This window comes from Catharus ustulatus, chromosome 4, assembly GCF_009819885.2.
Source record: "Catharus ustulatus isolate bCatUst1 chromosome 4, bCatUst1.pri.v2, whole genome shotgun sequence".
Taxonomy (NCBI): Eukaryota; Metazoa; Chordata; class Aves; order Passeriformes; family Turdidae; genus Catharus; species Catharus ustulatus.
This window is the reverse complement of record NC_046224.1, coordinates 4474340-4495252: the sequence shown is the minus strand read 5'-3', so window position 1 is coordinate 4495252 and position 20913 is coordinate 4474340. Positions and strand designations below refer to the sequence as shown.

Below are 20913 nucleotides of genomic sequence, written 5' to 3'. Positions count from 1 at the left end.
ATAGGAGCTGTTCTTCTTCTGCACCTTGTCTGCAGTATGGATCAGCTATTCAAAATGTAAACAAACCTCTCCCAAGGCATCATGCTGTGTTCTCCCAGCTTTCCCAGCATTTTTTATTCTGCTGAAGGTTTTGTGGTTAAGAGAGATGAAGCAAACATTCAGAAATTTACAGCATTTCTCCTTTGTTTTGGCCTTCCTCCTCCTTCCCTTCACTGTTTTTTGGAGTGCTTCAGGAGAGGGGGCTTCACAAACACTGAGGAGAGCTGGTCACACATTGTCCTTGTGCTCATGACTGGATGCTTTGTGATGCCCTGGGATGGGCTCCTGAAGGTGTGAGGGTTTACTGTGCTAAATTTGGGTGTCCTGTGGTTAGATGCAGAAAAGCAGATGCTGCATTCAGGTGATTTCTGATGGAATCAGGTGCTTTAACTTCCCATATCCAGCCTTAGCAGGAGGAGACTGTGTCATATGATGAAAAAGTACATAATGTCTAGACCTAACCTACTTTCTTTCTGAAGCTGAGCTTTTCCCTGCATTCTCCCTTCAGTATGTCAGAAATTTGGCCACTCAGCCTTCAGTTTCCTCACTTCTTGTAGCAGCTCAGTGATTTTCCTGTTTCCTTGGACTCCAGATCTTGGGATTTCTAGAGTGGGTTGATCTAGTCACCATCTGGATCTGTTTTTATCTGTGGTAGAGACATAGGAAGCATCTAAGATGAGATTCAGTTGGCCAAGATTTATTTTTTTGGGACATTTTTTGAGAATGAGAAGAACTGGCCTGCAGTACCTAAATTCTGGCTGGGATGAGGATTTTGATGGCTCTCCCAAGGCTGTGTTCAGAGGTTTGTGGTTGATCAGGTGTGCTGTGTGTCTCCCTCTCCCCACACCTGTTGTGGGAGCCTTTCAGTGCTCTATTCAGTCAAAAAGTCATGTATGTGTATCTAGGTGCTATAAATAAGATGTGTAAGCAATTTGCCCTCAATACTTTCTCCTTACAATAAAGCCTGGGGAAAAAAAAATAAAAATCTGTGTTTCTGGAGCCACGGGGTTTGGGTCTTTTATCCCTTTTCTTTTCCATAGCTGAACATCCCAGGGGGATGTTAACAGGTGGAACAGTTGCATTTTTACAGTGTCAATGCACGAGCACTTTAAAGCCATTGAGAGGCTTGCAGATAATGACTTGTTGATTTTATTTGCCATCCTGGGCTTGTTTATACATCACCGTATTGTAAACCAGCCAGCCTTGACTCTTTCATTAAGAAAAAGCTCTGGACCTAAGCACCAATGATTGGAAAGGGAGCTGGTATGTAAAATAGGTTTAATGGCAGATTTATCACCTTTCAGGGTGTCCTGTGCTGCTCAGCAGTTGGGTTTTTCTGGTGATGAGGAGGTTTGTGTGCAGCCCTGTTGCATGTGTGGGTGGTGTTGGGTTTTTTGGGCTGGTGTCATCCCTGTGCCACTCTGGGACTGCTCTGGGTGCCCCCCTGGCAGAATTCCAGCAGTGAACAAAATCCATTAAAAAACCATTTTGAAAACATACAGTCCCTTCAGAATTCATTGTGGTGAAATGAAGCAAAATAAACCACTGATGCTGTGATAAATGAGTACTCTGACATTATTTTTACAGACCTTGTAAAAGTAATTTCCTGATAAAGTCTGCAGATAAAACATGGTAGAGGAGCCAGGCTGGTGATGTGTCAGAGAGGAATGAGCTGACAGGGAGGGAAGGCTGCAGCTCTCACTCTGCCTCCCTCTGGGCCTTGAAACCTTTTTGTTTGGGTTTGGAAAGGAGAGATCTGGGTGGTGTTTTGTTAAACAGGTGCTGTTGTGAGTTTTGCTGGGCAGTATGTGAAAGAACCTGCCAGTGAGAGTCCCTGTGCTGGCCCATGGCAGAGTAGGTCAGGGTTAATAAGGTTGGTGCATCTATAACTAGCATCTATTTATATTTGATAAAAAGCTTTTTCCAAATTCTGGAGAAGACTCTGAGCTCCCTGGAGACATTGCTCCTTGCAAGGGCTGGAGATCATGCACTGAGCTGACTGAAAACCTCAGTGCTCAAGGTGAAACTTGGCTTGACTCACGTGGGAGATCAGAACAAAAACAGGAATAAAAACTGAGAGTACACAGAGAGCATCCAGGGCTCATGCTCTGAAATGGAAGTGCCTGACCAAGAGAGAAGAGAGCCCAGGGCTGACCTGGGAGTCAGAGAATCACTGAATTATTTAGGTTGGAAAAGGCCTCTGAGAGCTTTGAGTCCAGCACTGCCAAAGCCACACACTAAACCATGTCCCCACGTGCCACATCTGTGTGTCTTTTAAATTCTCCTCAGGGATGGTGACTGCACTGCTCTGGGCAGCCTGTTCCAAATGTCCTGAGGTGGAGATGCCCTTGGGATTGCTGAACAGCTCATCCCAACCCCACAGACACAGGTGGATGCAGGAGCAGGGAGAGATGAGGCAGAGGGGATGATGCACTTTAAGCTTTTCTTCTTTTTCTTTCTGGGTGCTTCTGACTTCTGGTGGGATTGGGATTGGTTGTGCTCAGGGTAAAAAGTTGCTTAAGGGATTTTAAGCCTGGAATGGAAAATCAAATCTGCCCATACTGATGGACTAACATACTTAGTTTTAGAGACTCAGCCTTTGAAATCTCTGCACACAGCTCTTGCCTATAACATTAACTCTGCAGGGTTGCAGGCATGAAGGCTGAAAAATGTCCCTGTTCATCTAAATTGCCTGCCTGCATGATACAGAATTTTTCCACCAAGCTCCTACCTTGTGGTTAAGTTGTGGCTTATTATTCAGTCAAGGTTGAGCTAACCCCTCATTCTGGGTTTGAGATCTCAAGTAGAGCCAGCTCCTGTGCCTGAAGGTTTTTGCAGTGATTGCAAAAATCAGAACAAAGCTCATTCTTTATTCTATGATGAATTTGGCTATTTTTGGATTGTAATCATGGAATTGGGTTATTTCTTGCTGAGTTGAAGAGTATTCTGGTAGCCTCTTTATCACTGGAGTAAATGTTGATTTGCATCTCCATATTTAAGAAGATGACTTGAGTTTAGGGCGAGGAGTCAGACTTGATGCAGCAGCATGCAAGTGTTTAACAGTGTTGACAGCTCAGCTTTGAACTCCCAGACAGATCTTTACCCTCTGCTAGCTCTGTCTCAAAAACCTTTTTCTGATCTTCTTTTTTTTCCTCACCTATGTGGCTCTGGTGCCACAGGCAGCAAATAAAAACTGTGTCTTCCCCTTTTAATAATGAGAGATTCCCCTTGCACAACATAATTTTCTCTGGTCCTGGAAACTGGAGACCTGTAGCAATAATTGCAATAAATTAACCCTGCCTTTTTCTTCATAAAACTGTCTGGGGAAGGTTCTTAATTCAGTTTGTCATGAGTCACTTTAATTACATCATGAACACACTGATGAATGTTTGGGCAGGTAAAGGGTCTCGCAGAGTTTGCCTGATAAATGCTTATTGCAAAGAGCTCATTGCTAGACTGTAAATATTTTTGCTCTGGGGATGAAACTGGGCTTGTGAGATTGCTTGGGAACAAAATGAAAACAATCAGATTTGGCTGATTTTCTGTAAGTGAAAGAAGATTTATTTTTAATTATTGCTGTGTGTTTTTTTCAGAGATGGTTTGGGGCCTTGGCTCTACCTCAGTGTGGTTGTAAAGGAAGAAAAGAAAGAGAGGTCATGTCCAGCTGTTCCTGTGGGGATGGGAGAACATCCAGAGCCCCAGATCTGAAGGGGAGCAGGGAGTGAGAAGGCAGCAGGGGTTTAGTGAGGTGTACTTTGGGGAGAGGGAGGCATGGGGGCTTTGCTTGGGATTTATGGGTGCACTGATGCTGAGAAGAGAGAAGAAGGGTGGCAGGAATGAAAATGGGTCTCACTCACAGCTCAGCCAACAGAATCATCTTTAATTTCTCTCTGGGGCACTGCTGTGATTAACAGTGCTGGGAGGGCACAAGGACATTGCACCCCAGTGACAGTGGGCAGGCTGCCACCTCCCTCGCAACCAGGGAGTCACCAAATGCAAAATAAAGGAGCACAAGTGCCTGTTGCAGCTTGTGACAGTTCTGTGCCCCCACTGCCATGGAAGCAGAGTCATTTCTGGTCTCAGTGTTGGCTGCTAAAGCCCCAGAGTCTGCTGAAAGTGTAGTAAGAGCTGGTCAAAACACAGATCCTTAAAGCAAGCTTTCTGTTTTCCCTTCTGTTGATGTTTATACTGGTTGCTATTCTCACCCTGAACTCCTTGACACAACTTTTGCCTTCTTTGGCTGTGTTTTAGGCTGCTTTTCTTTCCCTCATTTTTTAATTTTTTTTTTTTTCTTTTGAACAGATGAGGGCTCCAGCATTGAGGACACAGACTTCAACTGGGACGAGTTCCTGGAGGAAACAGGAGCCAGTGCTGCTCCCCACACCTCCTTCAAACATGTATGTGCTTCCTCTGAGCCTCCTGGGGGTTGGACACTTTCCTCCTGCAGCTTTTCAGGGGCTCCCTGGAGAGCTGTGGTGGAGTTCTCAACATTTTGGGGAGAAACTGTCCCTGCCCACATGTGACAGCCTGAGTGGGAGCAGCCCCCCAATCAGTGTTAGGTGACCTTGGTGTGTTTGCAGTCACAGGCTGGGCTTCTGTGTCTGTGCCACTCCCTTATCCTCTGTGTTTGCATCAAATTTTCCATTTTTGAGGGCTCATGTTGCTCTCCTTTGGCTTATAATGCTCTCATTTTTTTTCCTCTTCACCCTCTACACTCATTGTTGTCCATGCCAGCCTGCAGAGATAAATCTCACAAGTGTCTTACTTCCCCAAATCTCCTTTTAATGCCTGATTTACTGACTGTCAGAGTCACTCAGCACTGGAGCTCAGTGTGGCTCATGGGAACCCGTCTCTCCTGCCTGGAGATGCTGTCTCAGTGTGGGAAGCAGGGGCTTGGGCAGAGCTGCTTTTCCTGGGTGAGCTTGGAGCAGACAGCTGTGCAGGGACAGGTCTGTGCTCTGTGTTAGCACCAGCAGCACTTGGGGGCAGCTCTGGAGATCACCTGTCAAACCACCTTTGTCTCCAGGTAATGTTCTGGCTTGTTTTGTAGAGCTAAAGGAGCTGTAGGGATGAAAAAGCTCTCTTTTATCTAGATCTGAAATACCAGTACAGTCCTCCATTCCCTGTTTTGCTTTCATTTTAACAACAGTTAACCCAGAGAATTGCAGGGTGAAGGACCATAATTCTCTATACTGGAGATGTGCAGGGCAATGCTTATTGTGGAGTTTGGTCTAACAGCTGTTTGGAGAGAGTATCTGGTCCCAGATTTCTGCTCCAGGCTCCAAGTAGAGAGTTTTGTGCTTTATGAGGCCCTTAAGGATGTTTTCAGTTGTGTGGAGATGCCCAGCTCATCCTGCTGGTCGTGCTGAGTGCAGTGTCTCACAGCACCTCAGTGCTGGGAATGTCACTGTGGGACAGATTGGTGCTGGGAACAATCCTTGGTGACTGCTTCACAATCCAAAACTTGATCCTCAAAAATCTGGCCAAAAACCTGAAAGCTGTCAGAGGATATTGTATTGTCTGTCTGTCTGGTTCTACTCTTGATGTGATTTCAGTCACAAGTCTCTTGGCTTCCAGAGTACCATGTTGGTGTTGTGGTGAGCTCAGGGAGGAAACCAACACATGAATCACTCTGCAGGCATCAGGCTCAGGTGCTGTGAGCTGCAGCTGCCAGTCTGTGCTGGGAGGAGGCCAGGAGATCCAGTTTGTACTGGGACATGGGCCAGTCTGTTCCCTGGGTTATTGATGAGGACTCTGAGCATCACTGAGATCCTGTCCTAGCACTAAGTAAAGCAGTGCATGTCACAGACCACCTTCAGTGTTAGATCCTCTCCAAATGTCCCTCTCCAGTGTTCTGTGACTCTGGGCACTGATTCTGGAAGTAGCCACACAGAGAAAGGCACATGGAGTGCAGATGGTGAATGGGTTTGGCTGGGCAGCCCTGGGGCAGAAGCTGGACTTGGATGAGTGAGGGATTACTGCTGATGGGCCAGAGGAGTGTTTTCTCAGCAGCTTGGCATCCCCATGTCTGTGAAATCCTCAGCTGACCAAGCAGGCCATGTTATATTTATCTTTGTAAGTGGAAGAGTCACTTTAAGCTGCTGTTTGAATTGGAAATCAGTCAGAGACAGGTTTACTTAGATTTATAATCCCTCTGGATTCAGTAGCTGAGAAGGTTCTATGATAACTGTAAGAACCTGTCCTTAAACATCTCCTGAGGAGTGACAGGTTACATTATGGATGGTTTTGTGAGGACAAGGCTGGCACCTGACCAGTGCATGGCATTTGCCTCTTCTTTATCAGCAGCAGCTAGAGGCATCCCACTGGTCTTTGGAGCACAGGCTGTGCTACAGCAGACCCTGGTGTTCATCAGCAGTGTCCCAGAAGAGGTGCCCTAGCATCTCCAGTGTCCTAAGGCAAGCTACAGGTGACCTATCACTGCTGAGATAAATGGAAGTGACATCATCAGATGGCAGTGACTTCTTTCAGTGACAGGTCATACCTTGTTTTCCAGGGTGCTGGGAGGGAGAATTGGTTGAGATTTGAGCTGCTGAGGGTGGGTGCAGTGCAAATTCACTCCTTGGTCTGCCTGGTACAGCATTCAGCCCTTGATGCTTGTCCAGCCTCTAGAGGTGCTTTAGTGTTGTTATGTGACTACTTATTATAGTTGGCCTTAACTCCTAGAGGTGTTTCATACCTGCCTTTCTGTGTCCTGTGATTGCCTGGTGGAGCTGTGCAGTGGGAAATGAAACTTCACTGGAGTTATACTGACTCTGAGGCATTAGTGACGTTTAGGGATAGAAGATGAGTGCCAGTCCTCTCTTGGATGTAGTACACCTGAAGGTACCGCTCCTGCACTTTGGAACCTGTGGGACTTGCATGATGTGATAGGAGCCAGTGGAGTGGAAATGGAGCTGCCAGGCAGGTGGAGAAGGAGGTGCTTGGATTAAGAAGCACAGCCAGCTCATGTCCTGTCCCAGGGCTGCTCTTCAAGGGCAGCATTTCCAGGGGAGGGAAGGGGCTCTCCCTACAAAGCCCAACAAGTAACACCCACGCCTTTCTCATTTTGCAAGGTTGAAATCAGCCTTCAAAGCAGTTTCCAGCCAGGGATGAAACTGGAAGTGGCCAACAAGAGCAACCCAGACACGTACTGGGTGGCCACCATCATCACCACGTGCGGGCAGCTCCTGCTGCTGCGCTACTGCGGCTACGGCGACGAGCGCAGGGCGGACTTCTGGTGCGACGTGATGACAGCAGACCTGCACCCCGTGGGCTGGTGCACGCAGAACAACAAGGTCCTGATGCCTCCAGATGGTGAGCTCTGCCTGGGTTGTGAGGGTTGTACTGTGAGTTCGTCTCTGGATGATCTCTGGTGGGTCTGGGATGGGTGCTCCAGGTCCGCGGTGGTGCGGGATTCACTTTGCCAGTCAGCCTCCAGCAAAGGTGATTTTAATCCTGGTTGGTGACAACAGAAAGGCACTTGCATAGGGAAATGTGTTCTTACTGCTTCTTACTTCTTAATGCTGTGATTTTTGAGGAGAAAACTCCCATCCTTGTAGAAAGAGAAATGAAATTCAAGAGCGAGACCAAACTAAAATAAGCAACATCAGTTTGGGTGTAACCAGAATCAGAGGTTGACTTTGCACTCAAAAGTGTTTTGCTCTGAAAGTTTAAAACCTTCCACTGCCAGACTCTGGCAGCTTTTAATTGTAATGGTAGATGCATGTGATTAAAGGAGCAGAATTTGGTCATTATTGGTTTGGGCATGTCCTGATTGGCAGCTGAATGGAAGTGTTGTAGATTTCTGAGTGGCCCATGTGGAGGAGTTTGTTAATAATACTATTTGATCCCCAGTGTATAAGAATATAAATAAATATATATATATATAGGCTATATGCATCAGCAGAGCAGCTGTGGTGTACCCTTGCTGCTACATTGCTCCAAGCAGAAGCATATTGTCAGTGCTGCTCCTAAATATTCCTGCCATATATCCCATTTATTCTGGATCAAGGGAAGAAGAGATGAGTATTCAGCCTCCAGCTTGTGCATACATTTAAGGGAAGTGTCATTTAAGGGTTCTGCTGCTGAAGTTGCTCTTTCCCTTTCTGCAAGGTGTGGCCATTGCAAACAGTGCATGTGCCAGTTGTGCCATGTGGGAATTCTCCTGGAGTAAGTGTTCCCTGACTTCCCCCTGAAGTGAGCTGTAGACACAGTCTTTGAATCAAAGCTGACATTCCTGCCTTGCATAAGCCCAAATTGTGAGCTAAACTTATCTTTTTGTTCTGGTCTGTGTGTTTTGAATAAACACAAGATTGATTGCTTTAAAAAAAAGAAGTCTTGAAGATAAATGCAGCTGAGAAATCTCTTGGCTTAGTACCAGTAAATCAAGCTGATGTGAGAGGGGTGAGGTATTTTATTTTATTGGCCTCTTAAACTACATTTTATTATGTGGATTACAATCAGTATTACCAGAAAGGTGTACAGTGCTACAGACTAAATCTCAAATGTGAGGGTCAGGGGGGTAAAAAAGCTTACTGAATGTCATAATAGAAAATAACAATTCCCTTATAACCTGAGGCAACTGCTTTTCATGGGTCTGTTGGAATTTGCCCTTTGGGTCATGGCCACTCTGTGTGAGTTGCTTTGGTTGAGTGACTGCAAGTGTGCAGTGTGTCCTACATCCCTTTTCTCTGGGGGGTGATGGAACTGTACACCAGGGTGTTGAATGTGAGTAACTTCCCTGTTTGTTTGGTGGGGTTTTTTTGTTTATTTTCAGTGAATAAGCTTTGTTGAGTATGTCACAGTATAATTTTCAAATAGAGTAAATTAAATGCATGGGTTGTTATTTCAAAAGAGCTTGGGTCATATTTTCGAATGAGACATCTAAAGTGCCCACGAGTATCTGAGCCTTCAGGACTTAGAGAATCATAGGACCTATGCACTGGTAAAAGAGAAGCTGATATTCTCTATTAACTCTATGGAGTTTTTTTTAAACCTCTTTAGCATTGCACTTTATTTTGCTATCAAACCTTTGGGAGAAACAAAATCCAGCTTTAAATTGCATGGACTCAGTTCTGAAGGCATCAGTTTTGCACATCTTGATTACAGCGGTTGGCTGGACCATGCAAACAGCATGGCCAGGTTGTCTGTCATTAGGCTGTGATTTTAATCAGGAGCTGAAGGCTTTGGTGAAAAAGCAGAGTTGCCAAAATGGACTTGTTTAACAGGCAGAATGACAGCACTGGGACAATGCTTTGTTTCTGCTTACGAGTCAGGTTGGACTGATCGGTGCTCATCTCGTAAATGTGGTGCCAGACAAGAATGGTAGAGTGATGGGACAAAGAATTTCATTAGATGGGAGAGAGATGCAACAAAAATGGGCTGGTTCAGTTCAGCAGATCAATAGAAGTTGATTTAAAGTCCAGCACACACAGAGCTTTTAAAAGGCGGCTGCCAAATAATTGTGGTTTATGATCCAAATGGAAGGAAGTTGATTAATTTGCAGACTGCTGCACTGTTATTTATGGGCTGACATTAGTTGCATCATGGTGCCTGTGGCCTGTGAGTAAAATGTCAAGTCATGTTCTGTCCTCCTGTGACGTGATGGTGCTGTCACCAGATCAGGAATACCTGAGGTGGCAATAAAATGTCTTGGTTTATGGCAGGATGCTGTCAGTGCACGTGTGCCTGTGAGCTTCACGCTCCAGCCCCCTCCTCCACAGGAAATCAAAGGAGTAAAATTGTAGTTACTTCAAGCTTTGCCATTAATTATATTTTTCTCATTACAAATCGGTGTGTAATTTGAATTGCAAACTCAACTATCCTGGCAGAATAGATCTGTTTACCATTCAAAGCAAAATGAAAATTATTTAAATTAGTTAATATAGAACTCATTTGAATGAATTGAATGTTTATTCATGAACTAACTGAGGCAAGTGTGAAGCTGTCCTTATGGTCTGTAGCTTTGGCACTGATCAGCTCTAATGTCACGTCCTGGGACAGAGATTTCTTCTTTATTGCATATTAACTGTGGTGTAAGCAGTGGGTAACTACTGCCTGATGTAGCTGAGTGTGAAATTTTCATCCTTCCTGACGAGGCCCTTCAGCAATTGTAATTCATATGAGGAAGGAAAACCTGCTCAGAGTTCAGTGGCAGGACTGTGGTGGGGTGGGAGGCTTTGTTTCCTGCGCTGTAAGGGTGGGATGGAAGGTGGATTTTCCACCAGTTAGTTAAAATTTCCCCATTACATCAGCCAGCATGGAACCAGGACAGCATTTATCCCCTCCTATGTCTTACCCAAACACTCTCTTCCTCCTCCAAGTGCAGCCATCCTTCATCCCTTGGGCTGTTTTACCCATTGAGCATTAAAAATTTAAGCCTTTTTAACTTTGCTGAGGAGTGGAAGGAAAGGAGGTGTCCTTTAGCCTGTTCATTTCCATGTGCTGTTTTCCTCTGTTGATGACAGTTGAGTTCATGGGCACATCCACCATCGGGCACAGGAGAACCTGACAAGTGTAGCAGCTAAATTATGCATCGTGAAAGAGCAGGGACATCCTGTGATTGGCACTCGGGGGGTTTTGTACAGATTGCAGATTTACAGCTGAGCTGACAGAGCCCAGTCTCTCCTGGCACTGTTGTAAATGCATCCTGGAATGAGCTGAAGGCACCGGATGACGGGATTGTTGTGTGCGCTTGTAATTGCAGCAGTGGCTCTGCTTTAATGTTATTGACAGATGGAAATTCAAACAGGGCATCTCTCTGTCAGCTGGAGTCTGCTTGCCATGCTGACCTGGAGGCTGGAGATGGAAAGAAATAGGGAGAGAACTTGGTCTGTATTTTGATTTTGTGGTGGACTGGTGCGGATGGGGAAACCTTGGAACACTGGGCTTGGTCACCAAGAAGATCAATCACACTGTGATTCTGTGTGGGAAAGCAGCTTTTAGTTCCCTGCTGCATCAATACAAGGAGGATTAGAGTTCAGAAGTCTGATCCTGGGTTGAAATAACCTCCTCTTTCATGGTGCTGAGCTTGATAAAGTTTAATCATCAAATATACCATTAAGAGGGGTAGACTTAAAACATTGTGCCTGCCTGGGATTTTTGTGAAGGTAAACACCATCATTTGGTCACTGTTTGAGACAGGTTTTCATGTGGCTTTCAGGTGAGATCAACTCCTATCTCGGATCTAGACCAAAGGAGGGAAATTTCATTGTGATTCCAAGTGCTGGGTCAGATTCTGGGCAGGTTATGGTTGAAAAGGGAGATAAAACTTGTGCCACAATGTGTTGGGTTGCCTTCAAGTGACAACTTACTGCTGATTTTGTTTGGTTGGTTTTATTTATTATCTATCACAGAGCAAAATCTTGCTCTTTGAGGTCACTGAGGTAAAGGAGGAGGGTCATGGTTGTATCTGGTTTGCCTTGTCAAAAGTTACAGCATGATGATTCTGAATGGATTGTGAATGGCCAGAAGATGCCCTGCTGTGTTCCAGGTGTGGATTTGGGGTCACTCCAAGTGATGTGACCCATACCCTGGGCTTTCAGCTTCATTTTTGGAGCTCCCTTGCTGAATGCAAAGCTTGTCCATGGGCTCTTAAAAGAGGGAGACAGAGATCAGAGATAATGTTTCTCACAATGGATGAGTGTGTTTGGAGATTCCCTTTCAGAAAATACAGTCATGAATAATGTTCTTGTTTTTGGGTGGTTTTTTTTTTTGTTTTTTTTGGTCTTTTTTTAATGGAGGCATCTTCCCCCTGGTAATCTCATCCCAGAGGAATTAAAATTAAACTGTGCCTGCAGGTCTGTGATTACAGCACAGGTAGAGGGATCAGATGGGCAGAGTGGACTTCTTTTGCTTTTTTACTGGTGTGGAGAGCAGATCTGGCCCCAGTTTAGCTCTTTCACCTGAAATATTACTTCTTAAGAGCTTGAGGCTGGAGAAAATAAGTAGGCATTCACTGAGCTTATGCTGTTTTACATCAGCTAAGAACTGGGCCCTCGAGCCAAGTAAAATGAAACTCGGAAATCTTCTTTGGCAGGTTGCACTGTCAAAGCCTGTGGATGTTTCTAAAGCAGTATACAGGGCTGTTTTTTAAAATCTCTGCCCAATCTTTATCCTGTTATTCCATCAAAATTGAGTTTAGACTAACCTAATGTAAATAGATGGCAGGATTTCTTTATTTTAAATGCTGCAAATGACTCTTAGTGCAGTGTTTTATGTGTGCTTTTCAAGTCGACTTTAGCAGACTATTAATTATGCAGGGATGACGTTAGCATAAATAACTAGTCAGCAAATAAATGTCAATTAAATATTCTATTAGCATAGTAGGCAGCTTTATGCATTGGCATAGAACATTTAGCAGATTATACTTAACGAGCATATAAAAAAATAGCTTTTTTTTTTTTTTTTCTTGGCTCTCCTGATGACGGCAAAGAGGAGGAGAGGAGGTAAAAATGCTGGCTTTGGCTGAAATTTGCTGTAGTAGGAATTAAGTCAGTTGGCTCTGGTGTATTTTGGGAGTTTGCAGGAGCTGGAATTCACTGGAGCATGCCATGGCTTGGCATTCCCCCCCAGCCCCTCGTAGCCCCTTGCAGAATTGCTCTTGAGAAAAACATATTTTCATTACAGCACCCTCAATCGTTTTTCCTTCCCTTCCTTGGCATGATTCAAATCCCTCAGCCTGGGATGTGAAAATTCAAGAGTCTGCCAGTGGCTTGTGTGGCATCAGGATAATGTTGTCTTGATAGGGGAAATGGTCTTTTCACTGCTGTGTGAAACTGCAAATCTTTTGCATGTGCTACTGGCTTTAGTTGCTTTCAAAAGACTTAGTATTGCCAAGTGAGGCCCTTTTGGGGTAAACTGAGCACAACAGGCCCCCATGTGTCTTTTGGGAATGTAATTAATTGTTATGTACTGTGTAAATGTGGCACAGCCTGGCCAGTGGGTCAGGCTTTGCAAGGAGTTTGAGTTGTAGACTTTATCAAAAGCAGAGGGTTTTGATCATCTCCAGGTCTGCTGGGCTTGAGGTCAACATTTTTTGTTTTGATTTTACTTTAATACGATTTTTCAGGTCCAGAGGCATAACTGCAGAGAGCCTGGCAGGGATGAGATGCTGGCAGGTTTATTAGGTGGAGTGGGGGGTAAATAATTTATCCTGATGTTTCAGTTGTGAAACTCAGACAAAAAAAATACACTTTCTGGGTGGGAGAAATGCAAGGTGTGCACTGCTGTGGCTCTGGCTGGGACCACTGGGAGTGATGGAGAAAATTGAGGGGCGAAACCAATGTTTGGTTCAACAGGTGTTTTTGTTTGAGGTGGTTTGGGAGGGCAGTAGAAGTGGTCTTTAGGAATATGCACAGGGCTGCCAGCCTTGGCTCTGCAGGGTCCCTGTGGCTTTGGGGCACTCTCAGCTCTCTGTTAGGGGAAAATTTTCCCTGAGGTCACTCTTTGTGCTTCTCTGGAGTATTTGGTGGTACTGGCTTAGAAAAGTTCCTTTTTTTCCCGCTTCGTGAAACCATCAATAAGAAGCCTCTGCTTTGTACTCACCAGTATTTTCCTTGGGGGGAAAAAAATCAGCATTTTTCCACTCAGAAACATCAGGATGGTTGTTTTTGGGTTTAAACACCCAAAAAACTGTCTTGAGGTGCAGCAGACTGGGCACCCCAGAAGTGGAGGGTCCCTCCTTGCCCTTTGCCTGGCTTAGACTTTGTCTCAGGAGGTTTTGGCCCCTCCTTGTGCATTCATCTTGAGATTCTTCTCTTCAGTGCCCCATGAGATGCTGCTCTTGTGCCTGGGGACCAGCACTTGCTGAGGATCAGGCATTTGAAAAACTGGAACCATGCAAGATTGTTTAGTTTTCCAGTGAAAAACAGAAAGCCCAGAGCTTGCACATGAAGTAGGCTCTGTTTATTAAAAGCAAGAAAAGAAACACACTTTTATCAAAACCTAATTTTCCACTGAGAAGCCGTTTCAGCAGAAACATGCCCAGCAAGCCTAGTTTCCAGGGACAACAACATCTGCTTATACTGTATTTATATTTATTTATGCTCATAAACAAATGGAGGAAGGGAAAGAGGAGCAAGTCTGACCAGACAGCCTGTGGTCCAGTGAGGCAGGGATGTGTGCAGTGACTGTGGGCACCAAAAATGTTCAGGACCCTGCACCTCAGGTGCCTGTTCAGCATCTGTATTATTTGTATTATTTTAATATTATTTTTTAAATCATAGAACTCAAGAATGGTTTGGGTTGGAAGGGATCTTACTGACCATCTCATTGTACCCCCTGCCATGGGCAGGGATGCCTTCCACAGAGCAGAGTGTTACTAAGGATAATTTGGGAAAATCAGGTTTGGCCTACACCTAGATTAGATATCAGTGCAGTTTGGAGGGTTGGCAGTTTCACTGATGCATTTGTCTCCTAATGCAAATCCTGGATTTTTGCAGATTTCTGGGTGGAAAATACTTTTTATCTGTAACTATAGCCTGTCCTCATTGCTGTACTGGACTGAGCCATGTAGTCAGCAAACCTTGTAAAAAAATATTAGTTAGTTTTACAGCTAACACTGAGGATAATGCAGCACTGTTTACTCTAGTGTGTTATTAACCCAGCTCAGAGCATGGGTTTAATCTGGAGGTTGGCTGGCAGCCAGGGGAGGGTTCAAGAAGTGGTTTTCCAGTGGATGAGGTTTGAAAGCCAGTGTCTCAGGCATGGCCCTGCTGAAATGAATCCACTCTGCCTGCTTTTGCCTTGCTGGGATGGATTCTGTGTTCTCACTTCCATCCTAAAGGATGGTTTGCAGCATCCTAAGGGTCCCTTTTGGGTGGTGCAGGGAAGGCTGAACGATGAATCCTGTTATGATTAAAGCAGCAGCACCTTGTGTACGAGCAACAGTGGAGCTGAGGATCAGGGATACTGCAATGAAAACTGAAAGCCTAATCCTTTTATAAACAGTCTGGAGGGGGGAGGAAGAAAAGCAGCGATTTTTCGGGGACTTTGACAAGTTATAAATATATCCTGAGTGAAACCAATAGTGTGGAGCTTTATGAAAGATTTAATGAATGAATATTTCATGCCCACATGGTGCTTCTTCTGTAAAGTGTGCTGTTGGTAAAAAGCAATAAACAAAGAACCTCCTTCAGGGTTTGTTTGGGCTTTTAAATTAAACTAATTTAATCAACTTTTTCAGTCAAGCTTGATATTAGTTCATTTCTGTACACAGCACTGTACTCAGTTCTGTTTGTTTTCTCCTGATACCTGTTCCGCTCTTTGCAAGATGCTCGAATATCAGAGAATGATTCATTTCATCCTGCCCTTATGGTGCATCTGGGTTTTCAAGGCAGAGAGCACAGTCCTGACTTTCTCCTTTTCCTAAAACCTGAGGAGCCATCCATCCTCTGCCATCACAGCTGGAGATGCTACAGGACTCCAGCTGAGGTCATTATCCAGCAGGAAAATCACTTGAGCATGCTGGTCATTTCTGATTGTAAGCAAGTAGGATTTTTTTGGGGTTTTGGAAGCCTTCATCACTTAGCTTGCTGCTGCTTGAAGGACAAGAACTAGCCCAAAGAGCTCTGGAGTCTGGCCCCACATGGCCAGTGAGGCTTGGACACTTCTGCACTGGATATCTGAGATTCTTGCAGGGAGATGGGAATTCTCTTCAAGCTCAGGCTCTTGGCAGGGCTGGGGCTCAGGTATGCTGGTGAAGTTTCTTTAAGGCTGGCAGTCATGACAAAAGGCCAGGAGGAAATCAGGACATGTGTTAGCTCTGTGTTCCATGTCTTTTGCAGTAAATTCTAAAAAATCCTGGGGATGTGATTTCTCCTTGGGAACAGCAGGACTGAAGCCAGTTGATGTTTTCACAGCTGGACCAGCAAGTGAAAAGCAAACGAGGCACAGTAGGGAGATAAAGCAAGGGTGATTGGAGGGGGAGAGTTAAATTTGGGAAGGCATCAGCATGAGCTGGGGATCCTCTCAACCCCACACCTTGCATAGAGTGGTGGGGTTGGTGTTGAATGGAATGAGGCATTTCTTAGCTGCTTTTGCCATGAGAAGGAACAATAGTACTTTTCTCTTTTTTTCCTTTTTTTTCTTTTTTTTTCTTGTAGAACCAGTTGATTTTGTAGTGAGCAAACTTTGGGAACTGAAAATTAATCCCTGTTGGCTGGATGGAGTATGGCCCCATGAGGTTTCTGCTACATATAAGCAGGGCTTCTTATTAGAAGAGAGGTTGTATTAGAAACTGAGGGAGTTTTGCTTGTCCAAACCCACACAAATCCGAGTTCCATTTTTTGGGTTGTGTTATTAGGCAATATGTGAGATTCTGTCTCTGTGGATCAAGGCTCAAGCCCTTTGCACAGCAGAAGCATTTAACTTCAGCAGATACTGGTGCAGCAAAACTCCCTGCAAGTGATGCTGAGCTGCAGCAGCTGATTTATCCAGCCCAAAATGCTGGCAGAACCAATTTCTGTGGCAACTCCTGACCTCCTGCAAGGAAATCTCATTTCATTGGGACTCAGGCTCTGTTCAGGATGCTTGGAACACTTGAGGTGAGCAGTTGAGACCTGTGGCTTTGCCTTCTGTTGCTCATGATTCTGATCCCAGTCTGCAGGGTAACTCTGCAGCCTCCACCATCACCAAACCATTGGTTTTGAGCCTGATGTTTAGTGCAGGTTGTGCTGGAGGAACAGAGATAGGGCAGGAAAGGAGAGGCTGCATTTCCAAGGAAATACTGCAGGAAAAGCTGTGAAGAGACACCAGACTTTTCTGAGAATAGAGATTTCCTAAGATGTCCTCTATCTTTAGCAATGAATAGAGCAGGGTGGATTTTTGATGGTACCTTTGAGACCATTTCAGAAAAAATCTCCCTTTGGCAATTCTTGCAAAAAACTTCTTCCATCCACTGAATGAAACAGCAAAATCCTCCTCCCAATACATTTAAGTGCCAAGATGGAAATTATTTCATAATCTCTCTCTCTGAGGCTCCCTAAAAAAAAAATAAAGCAAGTTTAAGAGCTACTGACCCTGTTGCTCTGAGTTTAACCAGTTTTTTTCATCATCCAGCTCTTTGGTTCAGACCTTATGAATATGAAACAAAATGCAGAGAAGTTGAGAATGTGTTCAGTATCAAACAGAGGAATTACAGCCCCATTTGTAGGCTTGGTGTGTTGTCAGTGAGGAGACTACAATGTCATTATTCAAGCAGACACCACTGACATGTGCACCTTGCTCATGACTCTGGAGATCTCCACACTTTGAATATCCAGCAGTGAATACCCACAGTTACTCTTCCACACTCACATCGTGTCCTGGGACAGCTGCTCTGAAAATGTGGAGCTAAAAAGCTCAGAAACCACAGAAAAATGGGAGTATTGACCCTGAAAGCATAACAGTGGGTGCAGACCACTCATTTTTGTAATTGTCAATTTAATTAATGTCTGGCTGAATTCATTTTTAATAAAATACTCTTTTAAAATTATTAGTTTGAGAGATTTTTAAATAGTCATTCTTGATAATTGCATTTAATTTCCCTTCCCCAGTCTCCTGTAATTTTCCCCAGAGGAGTTCTGGAATGGAAATGCCACCTCAACTGTAAGACTAGACTTAGGTAGTTAATGATATAATAGGTAAAGCATGGTCAAACTTAATTAATCTCTATTGGAGACATCTGTGGAGACTTAAAAACCTCTATGTCTTTGATACTCTGAGTTAGATACAGTTTTGGGTGTTTATATCAGAGAAGGAGGTGATTTTTTGGTATATTGGATAGGAGCTGGGAAAGGTGAGTAGCACAATAAATTTGGTCCAGACCGTGCCAAAGTTGAAATACACTTCAAATTTGAAGATTAAATTATGCCTTTTAGTCCTGAGCTGAGGATTTTCTGAGCTCCTTCAGGCCAAGGACAAACCAACATGTCCAGTGCCATGTCTTCAGCAGAGCTTTCCTTCAGGTGCACCTCGGATTTGTGAGGAGCGGGCACGGAGTGAATTTGGGAAGCTGCTAGTGGCAGATGCAAGCACCAGCGTGATCCTGAGCCAGCTGTGACTTGCACTTGATTTTTCCTTCATTATGCATGATAATGTGGGCTCCCATTCACCGTGGAAGGGGCTGGATTCCTGAAGCACACCATATGCTCCTGGAGCCTGTGGAGGTGGCTGATAGCGCAGTGCAGAGGTTTAAGGGATGCTCCTAAAAAGCATTTCCCTGGTGACAGCTAAAAATCAATTCTTCTACCCCAAATTCCAAATTCTGGGTCAGTTCTGACCCTTCTGCATGACTCTGGAAAAGTTTTGCTCTGAATTCCCAAATAAACTGTTTCTATGTCTCTGTGTGTGCTCTCGCTTCCATTTGATTTTGGTCACAGAAGGAATAAAACCTAGACCCACAAATGAGCTTAAGGACATGGTGAAACCCATCCTGATTGATGGTTTATTTTGTGTTGTGAGGCAGAGCATCCACCTCCTGTGTTTTTAGCTAAAAAAAGCTTTTTTCCCCATGCTGTCACTTGGGAATGAAGAAACGAGGGGAAAGTCAGCATTTTGAGGTGTAAAAATGTAGCTACTTCCTAAAGTGCTGGAGTTGATGTAGAAGATTAACTATATCCAGGGAAAACCTTTCCAGGTTCAGGACGTCATCCTGCTGTCTGTTGTACCAGTTTTACTGAAGAGGCTGTGCCATGATGAGTGCAGAACCTAGAGGGGGAAATCCTGCAATTCCCCTGTGCCAAACAGCTCTGGGAAGGTCACTGAGGAGTCCCTGCCCATGTGAAGCATCTGCACCCCAAAGGTTTTGACTGCTGAAATTACCTCTTCCATAGATTCCTGCTTTGCTTTGAGCAGTTCTGCTCTTTGCCCTTGACCTTTTCAGCCTGGATATCAGCAGATCTATTGGGAAGCCCTCTTCATGCAGAGCATCTAAATTTATTTTGAAAGAAACCAAAAAGAAAATTTTAGAGGAAGCATTGTATGATGAAGATGAGATTAAGGGCTCCCAAACCAGTTGAATGAACCATGGCTCTGCACTAATATTTGATTTAGCAGTGAAGGCATTTGGGTTCACTGGAGCATCATCATCTCCACTCAGAATATCCCAGCTTGATGGAGAAGCTGAAGTTTTGCAATTCAAAGGGAATTTAGGGCATTGTGGAAAAACTGCTCCCGTTTCAGGTCCTGCAGCACATTGTTATTCTCATTTCAGACTTTGCCTTGCATAATGTTCCGCGTTGATCTCTGATTGAGATTTAAACTCTTCAAAGTTTCAGGGGATGTTTTTGATCCTGGGATTTATAGTTCAAGCCCCTTTTCTGTTTCCAAGTGCAGAAAACACATGTTTAGCAAGCACAAAATGAGCCTTGATGGAGTATTTCTTTGATGGCACTGTGGTGATGGTTATGAATTTACATTTTGTGCATAGGATGTTGAGCACCTCATGGGGCCTGGCCGTGCTTTGACTGTACCATTAATTTGGGGAAGGATGCATGATGAATGTTCATCAGGCCCTCCAGGTTCTGATTTGTGGTGCTCACATCACACAGCTGAGGGGCTCTGGAGTGATTAAACGGGATTCAGTCATTAGGAGCTGGCAGTACAAATGTGATTAATTACACAACGCACTGTAAATTGTGAAATGAGTTTGATGGGTGGTTTTTTGGTTTTTTTTTTGGAAAACATATGTTTCTGCTTCATGGGGTGTCAGAAGTTGGAGTCGTGGTGGATGAGGTTTGTTTGCTGTTTCCATGATAATTTGGGAGTGTGCTGGGTCATGGCAATGGTTAGATTTCCATTGTTGTCCCAAGCTCTGGGTGTGAGCAGTGAGATTTGGGGGGAGTCACTGGCAAATCTTTAAATTAGACTTTACAAGTCCAGCTTTGCTGTTTATACCTCACTAACTCAAGCACAGTGTCACCAGCTTCTCCCCAAGTCCTGACAGAATTTTCCAACAAAGAATCCCTTTGCCTCTTGCCTCTGGGATGGATCTTTGTGTTGGGAGTGTCAGGGTGAAACTGTGGCTTGCTTTTTACTTAGAAATTGCTGCAGGGGGAAAAAAAATAATGGGAAAAAATCTGGAAAACACTGCCCAGAGAGTCTGTGACTGTTCCATCCCTGAAGTGTTCAGGACAAGCCTGGAATGGGGCTTTGAGCCACTTTGTGTGGTGGAAGGCGTCTCTGCCTGTGTAGGGGATTGGAACAAGAGGATCTTTAAGGTCGCTTCCAATCCAAACCATTCTGTGATTCTAAAAAAAGCTCCCTCAATTTTAAGCATTAACCAAAACTTCAGTCCTTTTTTTTTTCTTTTCTTTAAAATTGGTATTTCTTCTGTTGTGTGTTAAACAATATAATCCATGCAATAAACTGCAAGCATCATCCCCACTCATTCTCCTCTTACTGTAGAATACAAAAAATAAAAAAATGAAAAACCCCAAATCCCAACCCCAATCAGAATGGATTTGTTGGACATCACATCCCTATATTTGTCTTCTGTGTTTTGATGCTTTTATTTGTAGTGTATATTTGCTGTAGACTCTTGGCACTGCCAGGGAGAAAAAAAAATAATATAATTGTGCAGTGAACTGGTTTATGCTTTATGTAAGAACATTGTGCTGCTGTAAATTTGTTGGGTTTTACAGAGCTGTCTCCAAAGAATATCCTTCAGAAAGCGACCGTGGGGTTTGGGGGTGAGAAAAGGCACTTAGTATGGGGGATAATTGGATGGAGTTTGGAGCTGTGAGGTCAGAGCTCTGGGCAGGATATTTATACTGCAGTGACATCCCCAGATGGAATGGCCCATAAATTTTAGGTGGTGTTATGCCACAAAATCTATTTAGGGCTGGTCTGTGGGATCCCAGAGACACAGGGCATGGAGCTGCCTCTTGTGTCCAT

General features: G+C 44.3%; 1 protein-coding gene across 2 annotated transcripts in view; it reads left to right on the top strand.

Moving 5' to 3' along the window:
* Positions 1 to 20913, top strand: part of SFMBT2 (Scm like with four mbt domains 2) — a 105108-nt gene that overhangs the window by 12932 nt on the left and 71263 nt on the right. For both annotated transcript variants that reach the window (XM_033057826.1, XM_033057825.1), the window contains exons 3-4: positions 4342 to 4436; positions 7113 to 7353. In XM_033057826.1, coding sequence (XP_032913717.1) covers positions 4342 to 4436; positions 7113 to 7353 — 336 coding nt within the window. The remainder of the gene's footprint in view (positions 1 to 4341; positions 4437 to 7112; positions 7354 to 20913) is intronic.